The sequence below is a fragment of the Leuciscus leuciscus genome (genome assembly GCF_965113295.1).
Source record: "Leuciscus leuciscus genome assembly, chromosome: 19".
Taxonomy (NCBI): Eukaryota; Metazoa; Chordata; class Actinopteri; order Cypriniformes; family Leuciscidae; genus Leuciscus; species Leuciscus leuciscus.
In genome coordinates this window covers 5153007-5170367 of record NC_138743.1, presented here as the reverse complement: position 1 = coordinate 5170367, position 17361 = coordinate 5153007, and the positions used below count along the sequence as shown (strand labels likewise).

General features: G+C 39.1%; 1 protein-coding gene and 1 long non-coding RNA gene across 2 annotated transcripts; one reads left to right on the top strand and one right to left on the bottom strand.

Moving 5' to 3' along the window:
* Positions 1–8719: 8719 nt before the first annotated feature.
* On the top strand, positions 8720–13037 carry LOC309482626 (leukocyte elastase inhibitor-like). Its single transcript, XM_082148092.1, has 7 exons — positions 8720–8817; positions 9493–9681; positions 10312–10440; positions 10595–10712; positions 10825–10946; positions 12068–12241; positions 12426–13037. The coding sequence occupies exons 2-7, from the start codon at positions 9505–9507 to the stop codon at positions 12834–12836; spliced, it is 1131 nt and encodes a 376-aa protein (XP_082004218.1). The 5' UTR covers positions 8720–8817; positions 9493–9504; the 3' UTR covers positions 12837–13037.
* On the bottom strand, positions 12932–17003 carry LOC309482642. Its single transcript, XR_014200340.1, has 2 exons — positions 16481–17003; positions 12932–13485 (listed from the first exon to the last, which is right to left on the bottom strand). It is a non-coding gene; the product is annotated as an uncharacterized lncRNA (long non-coding RNA).
* Positions 17004–17361: the final 358 nt, after the last annotated feature.

The following is a 17361-nucleotide window of genomic DNA, read 5'->3' as shown; positions in this document are numbered from 1 at the left end:
ATGTTAACTTGGTTAATTACTTGATATCCATGATGTACCCGTGAACATTGTATTGTAAATAAACAACAAACTTTTTTTCAAAACAAACATTGATTTGATTGATTGAAGTTTATTTCTAGCAACAACAAAAAAAAGAAAAGAATATATATAAATATATACATATACACTACCGGTCAAAAGTTTTAGATCGGTAAGATTTTTAATGTTTTTAAAAGAAGTCTCTTCTGCTCACCAAGGCTGTGTTTATTTGATTAAAAATACAAAGCAAAAACAGTATAATTGTGAAATATTATTACAATTTAAAACAGCTGTTTTCTATGTGACTATACAGTAAAGTGTAATTTATTCCTGTGATCAAAACTGAATTTTCAGAATCATTTCTCCAGTCTTCAGTGTCACAATGATGTATAATCTGACCAATCACAGCCCCTGCGGTCTGCGTCACCGCGACGCGTAGTTACAATTTTTTGGAGGTGCACGTCAAGCTACGGCGGAGGGGTCGCGTCGAGGTTCGCGTCGACGCAGAGGGGTCCGCGGGGGTACGCCGTCGATTCGACGCAGAAGCATAAAACAGGCTTGAGGCGCTAGTGGATGACGCACGAGGGGGCGGAGCAAAGACGTGACGCATCTCAGGATACAGCCAACCCGCATTAAATAGACCATACTCTCCCCTGATAGGACACCACAACTGTCAATCACTTAACTAATACTGTCACATATATTTGATGGGCAGACTCTCTCGAAGCACTCGGCAGATATCATGAACATCGTCAGATAGATAGCTTCGTGAAATATTTTCTAACATTAGTGTTCAAAACTTAACAGTCCATTGGATGTGCATCAAACTAACATATTCCAACATATTTAGAAATTTTAACATGCTTATTTGCGAAAATATACTTAAAATTCAATTGTTCCTTTCCAGCGGTATCCGCCATCTTGTTTAAATAAATTTACAGGCTTGCTGAGTCCACAAGGTATCCTGGGTAATTTCATCTTCCACTTCGTTTTAAGCCTGCATCGGACCGCACTATGTTTTGAGGGTTGATTTTAAGGGGAGAATAGCACTCCCCCTTGCTCTTTAGAGTATTGGGACACCCTACCCCTACACGAGAACGCGCAAAAACAAGGGTTAGGGCAGAAATCTAGGGTAAGGGGAGGTATTGGGACAGGCCCTTAGTATAATAGAAGTGTGGAGAGAGACCAGATCTAAGATCGGAGGCCTGATCAAGCAAGCAATGAAAGCTAAACCTACTATGGCCTCCTCTGTTGTGAAGCAATATTCGAGATGGGCGAGTCAGTGCCCAGGAGTTTGCAGCATACCAAAGCCAGCGTACTGAGCTCCCTTGAGTGTGCCGAATTGCTTGGAAAGGTGCGTGGAGGTCCTTCGGGGTGATGCAGTGGTGGATAACATGCTACAAACTGTATCCACAGCGGGACTTAAAATGTCAGGTGAGCACAGAGTGACAAAAACCCCAGCCTGTTATCGACACACAGCAGAACCAGCGGCGGATGCACAAGTTGCGCACCACTCATCATGGAGACGAGATTTCAATGAAGCTGTAAAGAAGTATAGAAGAGATTTGATTAAGATGAACCCACAAAACAAAATTTGTTCATATTTACAAAATACAATTATGTTGGTCAATGAAAACATTGGAAAACTTTTCTTTGTACTTGTCAGTTAAATAAAGGTTAAAAAATATTTACAAATCACAGATTCTTGATTTTATTGTGGTTTACAAAATGTCCCAACTTTTCTGGAATTGGGGTTGTAAAACCAGACCAAAAATCCTAATAATCAAACTAAATCAATCATTATTAATGTTGATAATAATATAGGAAACCCCCCCCCCAAAAAAAAACAAAAAAACAACGGTTTTTAATTAATAGATAATAACAAATGAGATTTCAGTGATATTTTGATCACTCATATAGGAAATGTCCCTAGGATTTCATTTCAGAAATCTTGTCACCAGACAATTGACCTCCAAAGTATTTTTTTTCCTACAGTGGAAGCCAATGGCTACTGTCAACTGATTTCTTCAGTAAATTCTCTATCCCTTTAAGGCCTATTCACACCAAAATCGGTAACTATTATACACTAGCATCAACTTTCTTCTAAGTGCTGTATAAACAACTTATGATTGTTGAATTATGGCATAATTGTTTGCACTTGAATTCTGTTTAATAATAATAATAAAAATGGCGTTACTACTAGCGCCTTTTTTTTTTTTTTTTTTACAATACTACACCAACAGACGATAATGTTGTTGTTGTCTGCAGATTGTCATTTCACAGATTCTCACATCATGCAACATATCTTGGTGCTCCTTTACAAATCCAACTTCACATCAATGCTGAATAATATCGGACAGAGATAAGACAGAGATTTTATTGGCGAGAACACGCCCGCCAATGACGTTCAAGCGCGTGAAATAGAGACAGGCTCCCCCGCACTTTAGGGCAGCGCTGAGTGCCTTTGCCTCAGAATCTTTTCCTTCAGATACAAGAAGCCAGCTCGCCGTTGATGTACGCATTCCTCAGGCTCGGATCCCAAAAGGAGTGCCACTCCCTTGTAGCGTTCTGGTGAGTATGACATATTTTCTTCCAGATGCCTCCTGGACCACGTCGCTTCTGCCTGGACGATGCCCTTCAGGAGCAGTGCTGCGCGAGTCCGTCTGAACAAACGACAGGAAACCTTCAGGACGATACTGCGTTGCTTGCCCTGCCTTGGAGCAGCGCTGAGCTGTGGTCTGTACCTGGTGTAAAGACCACCCATCGGCCCAACGACGGAATCCAATGGTGTGGGTGAAGGTATAATGTGTGTATGTCTTTTCAGCGCTCCAGTGAAGTTCACCTAATTTATTAGAATTTAGTTTCAATATTACTTTAGCTCTACGCTAGCCTGGTTAAAACCAGACCATTCTCAGTAGTAACTGAGTTATGGTCTGGCAAAGCTTCATTAATAACTCATTTCCAAAGGGGCGTCACCAACGGACGTCGCTCAAATGCCTCTGGGCACAATTGGATAGACCTAAAACCAATCAGAGCAGTCGTCATCATGTAAAGCCATATGCTGCGTCCCAATTCGCCTAAGTTACACTACGCCATAAAAGTATGTACTCTTTTTGTGAAGAAAAGGTATTTACTTTTGAATGTGTAGCAAAAAAGTAGGCAAGCTTTGGGACATATTACTTCGTCATCTTTATCGGACGGATCTGTCGCGTGCATCCTGTCACGTAAACTGCCCTGTCAATCATCTTGTCACAGTTAAAATCCTCTATTAAAGGGCACCTATTATGACCCTTTTCACAAGATGTAAAATAAGTCTCTGATGTCCCCAGAGTATGTATGTGAAGTTTTAGCTCAAAATACCCAACAGATATTTTTTTACAGCATATTTAAATTGTCATTTTTGGGGGCTCAGAAAAACGCGCTGTTTTAGTGTGTATCCCTTTAAATGCAAATTAACTGCTGCTGCCGGCCCAGGGGGCGGAGCCTCACGAGCTCGCGCTTCAGTCAGGACAATCTCATTTGATAATATCAAAACAGAAACTCTCAGTAGCGTGTTCATTTTGACTCTCGGACAATAATGCCCACAACACCAGAGAATATAGGGGAGCGCGGGGCACAACCTAACGCGGGGCTAGTTGTAACACGCTTGTTTTAAATACTTCCGCACATGCTTGGATGACGAAACTTTGTGTATTTACTAGTTGCCATATCAACACTATATATAAAAAAATATAAAAATCCGCCAAAATTATATATTTTTTTGGAAGATATCCAGAGACATTTATTAAACCATAGCAAAAGTAAATTTCTTACTTAAGTTAATTTTTCATCTCTATTTTTTGTGTTTATTTAAAATAAGACAAATCTGATATTATTTTAATCTCCAAGATGTTATTTAACAGTTGAGATAGTTATTTAATGCTTCGCTAACTAGCAGAAGACACTAGCAGGGTTTAAATCCCAGTTGTGCAGGCGGGGGCATGTTGTAACACTGCGTTACAATGTGCCCCTATTCGAAATATGCTATTATATTCTATACTTTTATTAATTTTATTGGGAAAACGTGAGAAAAAGGTGAATAAAGACTGAGAGTCAATGTTCAGAAATGACTAATTATTTATTTGTTTTGAACTATGTATTATAGCTGTGTTTTCATGTGCTCGTAGTCAAAACTCAAAAATTTGTTTATATTTAATTATTAAAAATTGCCATTATTTTATATGAAAAAGTTTTTTAATTGTATTTTATTTAGAAAATATTTTAGTTTGTTTTGTATATATTTTTTATTAGATCAGATAACATTTTAAGCTGTCATATGTTATGTTACAATGTACCCCACCTATGGGGCATGTTGTCACATTTCACTTCCATTCTTTTGGGGTATGTCAAGAAAAAAGTATATACTGTATTAATAAAACAAAACCACATAATTGTACTAGACATGTGGGAAATTAATGTGAAAAAAATACCATAAGTAGATTTACACAAACTGAGAAAGTCAAAAAGTGTTAGGTTGTGCCCCGCTCTCCCCTATACTGTATGGAGATTAAACAGGTATAGTTTAGCTTAATTATGGTTATAACTTATTTGTCATCTGCTTTTATCCACTATTAATACAAGCCTGCTGTAGCAGACCTCGTCCGAATGATGACCAAAATATACTGATGAGTTCAATGAAGTTTATTGTACATCACACAAAAGATGAAGCATTAGATTTACTCCAGAGAATCACTGTAAGAACAGCTAAATAAACACAGTATAAGATGTGAGCATTAAAGTCTTATCCATAAACTCTCTCTCTCTCTCCCTTTCATTATCATGGAACATACACAGCGAAGTACACAAAACACTCGTTACAACTAACAGCAAACAAATATATACACACCTTTTCAGTCTGTGCTTAATAAACTGGTACACTGTAAATCCGTAAAACTATTCGATGAGCTGTCATAAAGTGTGCGCTCTCACTTTCATTTCTGCCGTGGTCAGTAACGTTAGTCCTGTCGCTCCGGAGAGTGTAATCTGGATCATGAACAGTTGGTAAATGAAGACTGATATGTTCATTCTGACATCCAACAACAAAACACCTCAATCGCTTAGGAGACATTCTTGTCTACAGCTGCTCAAGCGTCGAACAATGGCGGACTGTGTCCAGCTCACTCAGGGCGGGTCTATGCTCAAACTGAAGTGTCACTCAACAGTCATGGGAGGGGCCTACGCAATTCTACATCACATTGCGCTGAATCTGAGAACAGCTCATTCTGAGACAGTGCTTATGATTTATTGAGATTGTAAAAAAAACACTTGGTGTTTTTTTTTATCATTCTAGGGTGGTTTTGCTCACACACTGCCAACACACATTTATGTTCAAACACCATGTAAAAGTGAATTTTGCATAATAGGTGCCCTTTAAATCTAATTTCATTTCCTACCGTTTCGGAGAAAAATGTAGTAGCACGTTCATCTGCCAGTGGGTCTTTCATGGAGACTGTCCTCATGTGTTTGCAATTTTAATATGCATTTAAAAGTTGCTGCGCTTCACCAACGGACGTCGCTCAAATGCCTCTGGGCGCAATTGGATAGACCTAAAACCAATCAGAGCGATCGTCATCGTGTAAAGCCCGCCCCAACGTTTCTGATTGGTGCCGCGATTTCGAGGGATTAGAAATGGGCTTGAATGAGCTCTTTGCCAGACTACTTGCAGAGCAAATCTAAATTTGCCGGAAGTTGTCTGGGTTTTCCCAGGCTAGCTCTACCCTTAATCTGACTCCAATTTCAAATGATTATCAAATTTAGATTGTGTTTCTTATTAGAAAATAATCATCAATATTGATTGACTTCATTTAGATCTTTGATTATTCTGAGTATCCATACTTTAAATTATTAATTCATTAAAGGACCCGGTATCGCTTTGAGACGTCACGTCGCGAATGTGCGCTCACGATCACAAACTAGCCAGTTCTGAAATAGAGGATGCAGTGCAAACTATTTTACTCTTAAGCGGTCGCTCTCTGCTTTTAACACATCTTTTTTCAAAAGTGTGTTAAACAGTTTAGAAGCAGATCTCCTAGAAGTGGTAAATGCCTCACTTCTTTCTGGGAGTTTTCCAAACTCCCTGAAAACTGCAGTTGTCAAGCCCCTCCTGAAAAAGAGCAATCTGGATAAGACCATATTAAGCAACTATAGACCGATCTCGAATCTTACTTTCATAGGCAAGATCATTGAAAAAGTTATCTTCAATCAGCTGAACAAATTCTTAAGCTCGAATGGATACTTTGACAATTTTCAATCTGGTTTCCGACCGCATCACAGCACAGAGACAGCGCTCATAAAGATAATAAATGATATTCGCTTAAATACTGATTCAGGCAAATTATCAGTGCTGGTACTACTCGACCTCAGTGCTGCATTTGACACTGTCGATCACAACATACTTCTTGACAGGCTGGAAAACTGGGTGGGGCTTTCTGGGATAGTCCTAAAATGGTTCAGGTCATACTTAGATGGGAGAGGTTATTATGTGAGTATAGGAGACCATAAGTCTGAGTGGACATCCATGACATGCGGAGTCCCTCAAGGCTCAATTCTTGCGCCACTCTTGTTCAACCTGTATATGCTCCCAATGAGCCAAATAATGAGAAAGAACCAAATTGCTTACCACAGCTATGCAGACGACACACAGCTCTACTTAGCCCTATCGCCTAACGATTACAGCCCCATTGACTCCCTGTGCCGATGCATTGATGAAGTCAACAGTTGGATGTGCCAAAACTTTCTTCAGTTAAACAAAGATAAAACTGAAGTCATTGCATTTGGAAACAAAGATGAAGTTCTCAAGGTGAACGCATACCTTCACTCTAGGGGTCAAACAACTAAAAATCAAGTCAGGAATCTTGGTGTGACACTAGAGTCAGACCTTAGTTTCAGTAGTCATGTCAAAGCAATAACTAAATCAGCATACTATCATCTAAAAAATATTGCAAGAATTAGATGCTTTGTTTCCAGACAAGACTTAGAGAAACTTGTGCATGCTTTCATCACCAGCAGGGTGGATTATTGTAATGGACTCCTCACTGGCCTTCCCAAAAGACCATAAGACAGTTGCAGCTCATACAGAACGCTGCCGCCAGGATTCTGAGCAGAACCAGAAAATATGAACATATCACACCAGTCCTCAGGTCTTTACACTGGCTCCCAGTTAGATTTAGGATTGATTTCAAAGTATTATTACTGGTATATAAGTCATTCAATGGCCTAGGACCTCAATACATTGCAGATATGCTCACTGAATATAAACCCAACAGATCACTCAGATCATTAGGATCATATCAGCTAGAAATACCAAGGGTTCACTCTAAGCATGGTGATTCTGCTTTTAGCTATTATGCCAGCCGCAGCTGGAACCAGCTTCCAGAAGAGATCAGATGTGCTCCTACAGTGGTGACATTCAAATCCCAGCCCGTTCTCATCCCAAGGCGTCATATACTGACGCTTTTGACATTTCGTCTACATCGAACGCACATGGCACCCTTTAGCGTCAATATGAGACGCAGATAGATATGGGCCAGAAGGCGCCTCCTAGCGGTCTAACCCTACCCCAAACCTAAACCTACCCATAACCGAACAAAGCTCTGTGCGTCTCATATTGACGCTAAAGGGTGCCATGTGCGTTCGATGTAGACGAAATGTCAAAAGCGTCAGTATATGACGCTCTAGGAGGAGAATGCGTTGCAAATCCAGACTCAAAACACTTCTGTTTAGCTGTGCATTTACTGAATGAGCACTGTGCCACTGTTCGTCCGACTGTACTGTACTGTATTTCATTTTATTTTTCTAAACTGTTTTAATTATTCTTATTTCTTTTTATTATTTTAATTTCTTCTATGTAAAGCACTTTGAATTGCCATTGTGTATGAAATGTGCTATATAAATAAACTTGCCTTGCCTTGCCTTGCCTTGCTTATTCTGCAGGATTCTCCTAAGTTTTCAGTCTTTCTCATAAGAGGAGACTGCAATGACTGCAATGAAATTAAGACCATTTTACCAATCGCACTGAGACATTTAAAATGATAACAATAGATTCACAAGATACATCATATGTGATACTGTATATAGACATTCTCAGTGAACTTTTAGTGACTTGAATCAGGGGGAAGGGAGGAGGGAGAGGGGGATGCAGAGATAAGGAAGGAGAAAAGTTTGGACAAGACAATGCCCTGTGCTCTTTCTTTGAGATTTTCTGTCCAGGGTGCGTTTTATTGCTTCATTGCAGGGTGAGTTTTATCTCAGCTTTTGTCTTAGCTGGAAAATTGAGTCTTACACTGGTATGGCATGCCAGTATCATGCTTTCCCCGCTGCCCACGACGCTGAGCGGCAGCAACGAAAGAATCTTCAAAAGTCTGGCTTATGAACACATAAGTACGACATTTGCCTTTCAGATGTAGTGAAGTTAAAGTAAAAAGTTTCCAGAAAAAAAAATACTCAAGTACAGATACTCAAAAAGTGTACTTAAGTACAGTACTCAAGTAAATGTACTTTACCGTCCACCTCTGAAATCACTGAATTCTCAGAATTTAGATTTCACAATAAGTTGCCGATGGGGTGATTTCCAATATTGTGTGTGTGTGTGTGTGTGTGTGTGTGTGTGTGTGTGTGTGTGTGTGTGTGTGTGTGTGTGTGTGTGTGTGTGTGTGTCTCTATATATATCTATAACTGGAAGCAATGAGACTTGTGTTAGTAGGGCAGTTGTGAAGACGCACCTCGTATCAAGGAGAGATTGAATCATCGCTTTCTTTATCAGTAAGTATTTCAGAAATACAAAAAGAAGATAATTTTATATTTTCTGCTTTACTGTGTCAGTAAGAAATATTAATTTCAGATTCACCAAACAGTGTAATATTCCAGTGAGATTTTTGTACACTGATAAAAACAGATAGTACACTGACACTTTCCAGATCAAGCAATTGGTGTTCTGATGGCAAAGGGGATTAGGACCAACAATCATTGATTTAATTAATTTATTTATTTTTAGTTACTGCTCTTCGTTTGAGGTTAACTGATTAAAAAAAAAAAAAAAAACTATTCAAGGCAATATTATTGAAAACATTGACACTGTACAGCATTATTTCCACCAGATGACTATAACTTCTAAAGAGTTTGGATGTAAAACGCACATATGCATATTAGACCAGGATAATCACTGAAAACCCTTTTCACTAAGAGGGAAAGAGGGTTCCTTTCAGTGCTTTCTTAAAGCTAAAGAGTTTTGGCCTGTTCTGTTGTTTTGATTTTATATAAAAATTCCGTATTCGACTTTTCACATAATAGGAGAGCACATCAGGTAATATTACCATTGCTTGTCCGTGGCTTGAACAGGATGTACAGTTTGTTTTCTGATATTTTCATTCCTCTACTTCTATACTGTTTTCTGTGCTGGTCTAACATGATGTTTAAAGTGAATTTCCTTCATTCTAGGCTTTAAACAAAATGGAACAAGTAATTGAACCTGTGATTTTGGCAAACTCAAAATTCTCCATTGACATGTTAAAAGTGCTCTGTAAGGACAACAAGGGCAATGTGTTATTCTCACCCCTGAGCATCTCCTCTGCATTGGGCCCGGTCGTCCTGGGTGCCAGTGGCGAAACTGCCGAACAGATGTATACGGTGAGCTCAAGCCTCCAAATAGCTCTATAAACTCATCTCATGTTCATGAATGCTCTTAAAACGCATGGGCAGTTGAAAACACATGGTGTCAAGACGCGTTTTTTCAAAGTTTAAACTTCTTTTAACTTGAGCACTGCATTATTAAAACACTGTTCCCTGCGCGAGAGGCTGTGAAATCAATGGATGTTCATTGATACAGCCAACAACAGAACATTTAGATTGTTTATCACGTAGCCGAGACATTCTTGTGTTTCCACAAGCTGCTCTAGCGAGGCTCTAAGCTAACAGGGCAGATTCTGTCACCAGTCGTGAACCAGGCTGTTACATGAATGTATAGAAAATGCCAATGACTCATTTTGAGACTCTGTTTATGGTTTATGGGAAATATAACAAAGGAGTGGGTGGATTTTTACCATTATAGGGTGGTTGTGTGGTATGTTCAAACACCATGTAAAAGTGAATTTTGCATAACATGTCCCCTTTAATGCATTAGTGGCTGCTATTCTACATCGCGAAATACATGTTCATTTTTACAATGCTTTCTTCAAAACACTTCTAACTTCACAGTATCAAATTATCTGAATACATTTCACTTAATTTTAAACAATATCCTGTTATGTTTCTATTAAGACCCTCCACTTTGGCAATATGAAAATTATGTACCACGATCTGCATGAGGAGCTCTACAAAGGAGGGAAGAACAGAAGCCTGCAGCTGGTGAACCGCATGTATGGAGAAAGGACACTCAATTTTTATGACGTGAGTTGGTTGAGAAAGCCCAGCAAATGGTTAATTTACTTCCTGAAAATGACAGTAAGGAAATACGTCATTCAGTGAGATGCCTGGGTCAGAACAGTGATGTTATTTTAATCCCATGCTGCCATGTTCCCTCTCTTCCTATTGATGATGTTAGGATTTCCTTGACATGTGTGAGGAGTGGTGTTTCGCCAGCTTGAGGAATGCAGACTTCAAGACAAATCCTGATGATGCGAGACAAAAAATCAACAACTGGGTGGAGAAAAAGACCGGGAGTAATTCAATTAATTTTTGTTGATTTGTTTTTTAACTATTAGACTATAGTCTAGACCACTTTCTCATAATTTCTCACTCTTCTGATGGATTTGTTTTATCTTTCTATTTTAGATCAAATTAAGAATTTGTTGGATAAAGGAGATGTGTCTAAGGACATGAGTCTTGTTCTAATCAGCGCAGTGCACTTCAAGGATAAGTGGGTCGAGCCATTCACACTTGTTCCCACATTCAAGGTAAAAATGCAAAAAATGCTAAAAATGGATGATGCACATCTAAACCACTGTACAATTCTCAGCTTGTCATCGTGTCAAAGAACACCCCTTACCAGTGGCGAATCACTGTAAAGCATGATCTCGATTCTCTTGTGTCTTATTGCTTTAGTGCTAGTGTTTTGGTCAACTCACTCAGCGTTACCCTTACAAAAAATGTGCTATTAGTATACTTCTTTTAAACTAAAAATAAGAATTCAGCAAATAAATCAAAACGGCCTAACCTTAACGAATAAAATGTCGACCCAGGACGAAGTCTATGGACTGTGAAGCTTTCGGGTGTTGATGGACTCGATCTACTCCATCTATGTTTTGATCATCGTTCGGAATCCGATCCAGATGTGTAGTCTTTGACAAAAACATGATTTTTCTCAGCTTTTTGTTGCTGTTTTTTATTAAACTTTCCCACATTCAAGTGTTGGTAAAAAAAAAGAAAAAAAAAAAGATAATGCATGAAGTTAGATTTTTTTTTTAACTTCTTTTTACTTAATAAACTTAATAAAACTATTTTTAGAGTGCACACTCTAAAAGTTTTGCATTTTTATATTTTAAGTACAAAAACTTCCTAAATAGGAACATAGTAGTATACTTAAAGTGCAAAAATAATATATAAATAGTAAACTATAAGTATGATGTTAAGTTAATTTAAAGAAAACATACTCGTATACATAGTAGTTTACTGAGAGTATACCTCAGTGTCCTTTCATAAACTTTCATAAAGTTTACTTGCAGTATAGTTGCAGTACAAACAAAAAACCTAGATGTAAACTAGTTGTGTTCTCAAAGTTACTACTGTTACTTAAAGTTAAAACTTAAAAGTATACTTTTATACACTAAAAAGTGAGCCAATTTAGTCCCAATTAGTATTTAAATAGTACACTTACAAGTTTACTACTGTTACATTGATATTAGTATACTTATTACATATAGTATACTTAAAAATATACTTGAAATTTACTTAAGTATACTTAAAATGATAAAAATGATCTTGATGTACACTTATTTTTTGTAAAGGGCGTGAGACATCAGCATAGATAACACATCAGCATCACTAATGTCCAATCTGTCTGTGTTTTAAATGTCAGGACAAAGGAGTAAATTGGCCAATGATGGGTAAGACGAATACATGTCCTCTGGGTAACATCCCACACAGACAATACCAACGTCCCACTGAAGCTCGGATTCTGGAGATCCCTTATGCGAATAAAGATCTGAGCATGCTCATTATACTCCCAAACCAGAGAGATGGGCTACCGAAGGTAAAACAGGCAGTCATATGAACAGCAACTGAACCTCCCTTACTGCTTTTACTTCACTTGGAACTGCATAATTAAGATAAAGTCTACACGAAAATTTGGATTGTTGTGTAGGTTTGGTGTTACATGAAATGGGAATTAAAAGTCTCTCCCTGTCTGTCTCTTATTTTTCTCCCCTTCCTCTAAGTTGGTAGACTCAATCACTTATGAGAATCTTCTGGAGTGGACTCAGCCGGACAATATGATTCCTACAAAGGTGGCTGTTGAAATACCCCTCTTTAAGCTGCAGGAGAAATATGATCTGAAGGAGGTCCTGAAGACTCTGGGCATGACTGATGTGTTTAGTGATAAGTGTGACTTCTCTGGCATGGCACCTGGAAAGATGAAGCTGTCCAAAGTGGTGCATGAGTCTTCTGTGGAGGTGAACGTGGAAGGCACAGAGGCAGCTGGAGGCAGTGGTGTAGATGTCCAGGGTGTTTTTCGCCGTAAGAAAAGAGAAATTGAAGAGAGTTTCGTTGCAGACCATCCCTTCCTTTTCTTCATCCGGCACAACCCCACCAAGAGCATCATCTTCTGGAGCCGCTTCATCTCCCCATGACCTGAATCTGAACCTCAGAGTAGAGCAGACTGTACAACAGTGTGATCTGTCATATTAAAATACAGTACACAGTGATTATATTGCATGTATCTTCATTTAAAATTGATTTGCTTGCAATGTCTGCTTCAAACAAAACTCTGAACACTCAAAATGGTCGATTACTTAAACTGAAAAACTATAAATAAAAGAAATCAGGCAGAATCTTGTCCTTTTTTTTTTCTTAGACATAACTTACTGTGTAAAGTGTCAGTTAACGGGTGGAAATGAACAGTTCAGTTTATAGAATGAAGAGGGAGAATTAAACACCAGAGTAGGTTTAGAGTTGACAAAAACAAATCTAACCTGGTTTAGATTAGGTTTAGTCGGCTCACAATGCTCGATATAAACGTTCCTTGTCAACTCAGGGTTTGATCCAGAGCATCAGTTCACTTCTCTACTGAAGATGAGATCGTTACGAAAAATATCATGAATTTAAACACATTTACAGTGCAGGAATAAACACTGCTGCTGCTGTAGTAAGAACGAGGACACAGAAGTGCTGGTGTACTTGACTATTCATGTTGTGAACAAGCGCCCGCCAGCCGGGGCAGTATAAACATGTAGAACTGACCATGAACACTAGATGGAGTATACATCCTATAACATCTTCCTTTTTCTTAAAGGGTTAGTTCACCCAAAAATGAAAATTCTGTCAGTAATTACTCACCCTCATGTTGTTCCAACCGCGTAAGACCTTCGTTCATCTTCGGAACACAAATTAAGATATTTTTTATGAAATCTGAGAGCTGATCACTTCTCCATAGGCTGCTAGGTGGAAAGACAGTATGTCACGTTATAAAAAGGCCCTAAAAGCGGCCAGGGCTGAGCACCTCCGCAAACTAATAGAAAACAACCAAAACAATCCAAGGTTTTTATTTAACACCGTGGCTAGACTAACAAATAAACAGACGTCACCCGAACAAAATATCCCGTTACAGTTCAGTAGTAATGATTTCATGAACTTCTTCACTGAGAAAATAGAAAGCATCAGAACCACAATTGTAAACGTTCAATCTTCAATCGCGCCTTATAATTCAGCTTCAATTATCACCCCGAAAGAACAATTACAGTGCTTTGCAACTATAGAACAAAAAGAGTTAAATAAACTTATCACTTCATCTAAAACAACAACATGTTTATTAGATCAACCACCAACTAAACTACTGAAAGAAGTGTTACCTGTAGTGGAAGAGCCTCTCCTCAATATTATTAACTCGTCTTTATCTTTAGGTCATGTTCCAAGAACATTTAAACTGGCAGTTATAAAACCTCTCATTAAGAAACCACAATTAGATCATAATAATCTAGCAAATTATAGACCCATTTCAAATCTTCCATTTATGTCTAAAATATTAGAAAAAGTGGTGTCCGCTCAACTGGGCTCTTTCTTGCAACAAAATGAGATCTATGAAAAGTTTCAGTCTGGATTCAGACCGCATCATAGCACTGAAACTGCGCTCGTTAAAATCACAAATGATTTACTTTTAGCTTCTGACCAAGGCTGTATCTCAATACTAGTTTTACTTGATCTTAGTGCTGCGTTCGATACTATAGATCATACATTACTCTTAGATCGACTACAAAATTATACTGGTGTTCAAGGACAAGCACTAAGCTGGTTCAAATCATACCTATCTGACCGCTACCATTTTGTCTATTTAAATGGAGAAAAATCGATCATAACTCCAGTAAACTATGGAGTGCCGCAGGGATCTGTATTAGGCCCTCTGTTATTTTCAATATATATGATGCCACTTGGAAATATTATAAGGAAACATGGAATTAGTTTCCATTGTTATGCTGATGACACTCAAATATATATTTCATCACGGCCGGATGAAAACGCAAAATTTTCCAAATTGACAGAGTGTGTTAAAGATATGAAAGATTGGATGACCCGTAATTTTCTTTTATTAAATCCAGACAAGACAGAGGTAATACTTATCGGTTCAAAAAACCGCCCACAAAACCTCGCACAATACAACTTTAACATCATAGGATGTCCTGTTACTTTATCCTCTACAGTAAAAGACCTGGGTGTCATACTCGATTGCAACCTGTCTTTTGAAAATCATATTTCATATGTTACAAAAACAGCATTTTTCCACCTTAGAAACATTGCTAAGCTACGTAATATGCTATCAGTTTCTGATGCAGAAAAGTTAGTTCATGCATTCATGACCTCGAGACTGGATTACTGTAATGCTTTACTAGCTGGTTGTCCTGCATCCTCAATAAACAAGCTACAGTTAGTCCAAAATGCCGCCGCTAGAGTTCTTACTAGATCAAGAAAATATGATCATATAACACCGATTTTATCATCACTGCATTGGTTACCTATAAAGCTCCGTATTAATTACAAGGTATTGCTACTGACCTATAAAGCCCTAAACGGCTTAGCTCCAGTCTATTTAACGGATCTTTTATCACCCTATAATCCATCGCGCTCTTTAAAATCACTAAATTCAAGGCTTTTGGTCATACCTAGGATATCCAGAACCACCAAAGGAGGGAGAGCATTCTCACATTTGGCTCCAAAACTCTGGAATAGTCTTCCTGATACTGTTCGTTGCTCAGACTCGCTCTCCCAGTTTAAAACTAGATTAAAGTCGCATCTCTTCAGCCAGGCATTCATATAATCCTACAGTTCAAACTACAATCCGGCCTCTAGCTCATAAATGCCAGAGGAGAACTGGCCCCCGACTGAGCCTGGGTTCTCCCAAGGTTTTTTTTTCTCCATTAGGTCACCTGATGGAGTTTTAGGACACCATTAGGTCACTTGATGAAGTTTTTCGGTTCCTTGCCACTGTTGCCTTTGGCTTGCTCAGTTGGGGATATTTTGGGGATATTTAATTTAATTTTATCAATCAATAAATTCCTCTTGAAACAAACTTTGTTGTATTATTTTAATTTAATACTGTGAAGCTGCTTTGATACAATCTGTATTGTGAAAAGCGCTATACAAATAAACTTGACTTGACTTGACTTGACTAGGTGGCCCAAACTTGCTGGCCCAGAAAAGTTATTAAAGAGATCGTTAATATAGTCCAAGTGACTACAGTGGCTCAATCTTAAGTATATCAAGCGACGAGAATACTTTTTGTGCGCAAAAACAAACAAAAATAATGACTTTATTCCACTATTAATTTCCTTCTTTCTGGGCCTCGTAGTGTTTTTGCGCAGCGCGTCTGTGTTACACGTCACCACGTAGGCTCACTATTGGCCAACGCTGGTCATGTGTGTGATGCGTGATGACGTATAACACAGACGCGCAGCGCAAAAACACTACGAGGCCCAGAGAGAAGGAAATGAATAGTGGAATAAAGTCGTTATTTTTGTTTGTTTTTGCGCACAAAAAGTATTCTCGTCGCTTGATATACTTAAGATTGAGCCACTGTAGTCACTTGGACTATATTAACGATCTCTTTAATAACTTTTCTGGGCCAGCAAGTTTGGGCCACCTAGCAGCCTATGGAGAAGTGATCAGCTCTCAGATTTCATCAAAAATATCTTAATTTGTGTTCCGAAGATGAACGAAGGTCTTACGGGGTTGGAACAACATGAGGGTGAGTAATTACTGACAGAATTTTCATTTTTGGGTGAACTAACCCTTTAAAGAAAGTTAGGCTACTTGTCCATACCTAATAATTGAGTTATAGACTGAGGCCTATTGAATATGACAACAAATTAACATGTTCCATCATACCGGCCATAAACAAAATACAGTTGTTGTACGGTTTCTTCTCGTCCTTTTTTTTTTTTTACAAGCAAACAACCCTTACGGCAAACTTTAAACTACAGATTAAGTCTGTTTGGTGCCCTGGTCAGCCGACCATAGTGTGACATAGCTGGGGGCCTTGTTGGTGTGGACATTGGGTCAACAGCTGAATTGTCAGCATGCCTAGGTGGGGTAGCGCATGCTTCGTGACCACCCGGCTCCTCAATCAGTGTCTCTGGCCCCTTCTGGTTTAAGAGGGGCACATCCATCGGCGTGCTGCTCTGCGCCTCACCGTCCGAGTTCTGTGGTGTTTTTGGCTCTGCTGCCCGAAGATCAACTCTGTTTCGGCGGTATAGTGCTCCCTCCACCTCAACCAGGTAGGACCGCGGGGCAACCCTCTGCACGCAGGATCCCCGTCTCCAGATGCCTGTCCGATCACAAGGTAATGGCTTCATTCAGACCCCTTGGCCTACCGTGAGCACAGGTAGGTCCTTTGCTGAGTGGTCATAGCTTGCTTTGGAGACCTGCCTCCTGTGACGTAGCTTTTCCAACACTCCAGTCACCACACACGGTTCCAACAGCTTGTTGGCCACCGGTAGTGCAGTCTTAAGACGCCTTGACATCAAGCGCTGCGCCGGACTGCTGTTCATTCCTTCCGTCGGTGTGTTGCGCCACTGCAGAATTGCTTTCCAGGCATCCTCGCCCTCACGGTGTGCTTTTTTGCATAAGTTCTTTGCTATCTTGACTGCAGCTTCAGCTTTGCCATTG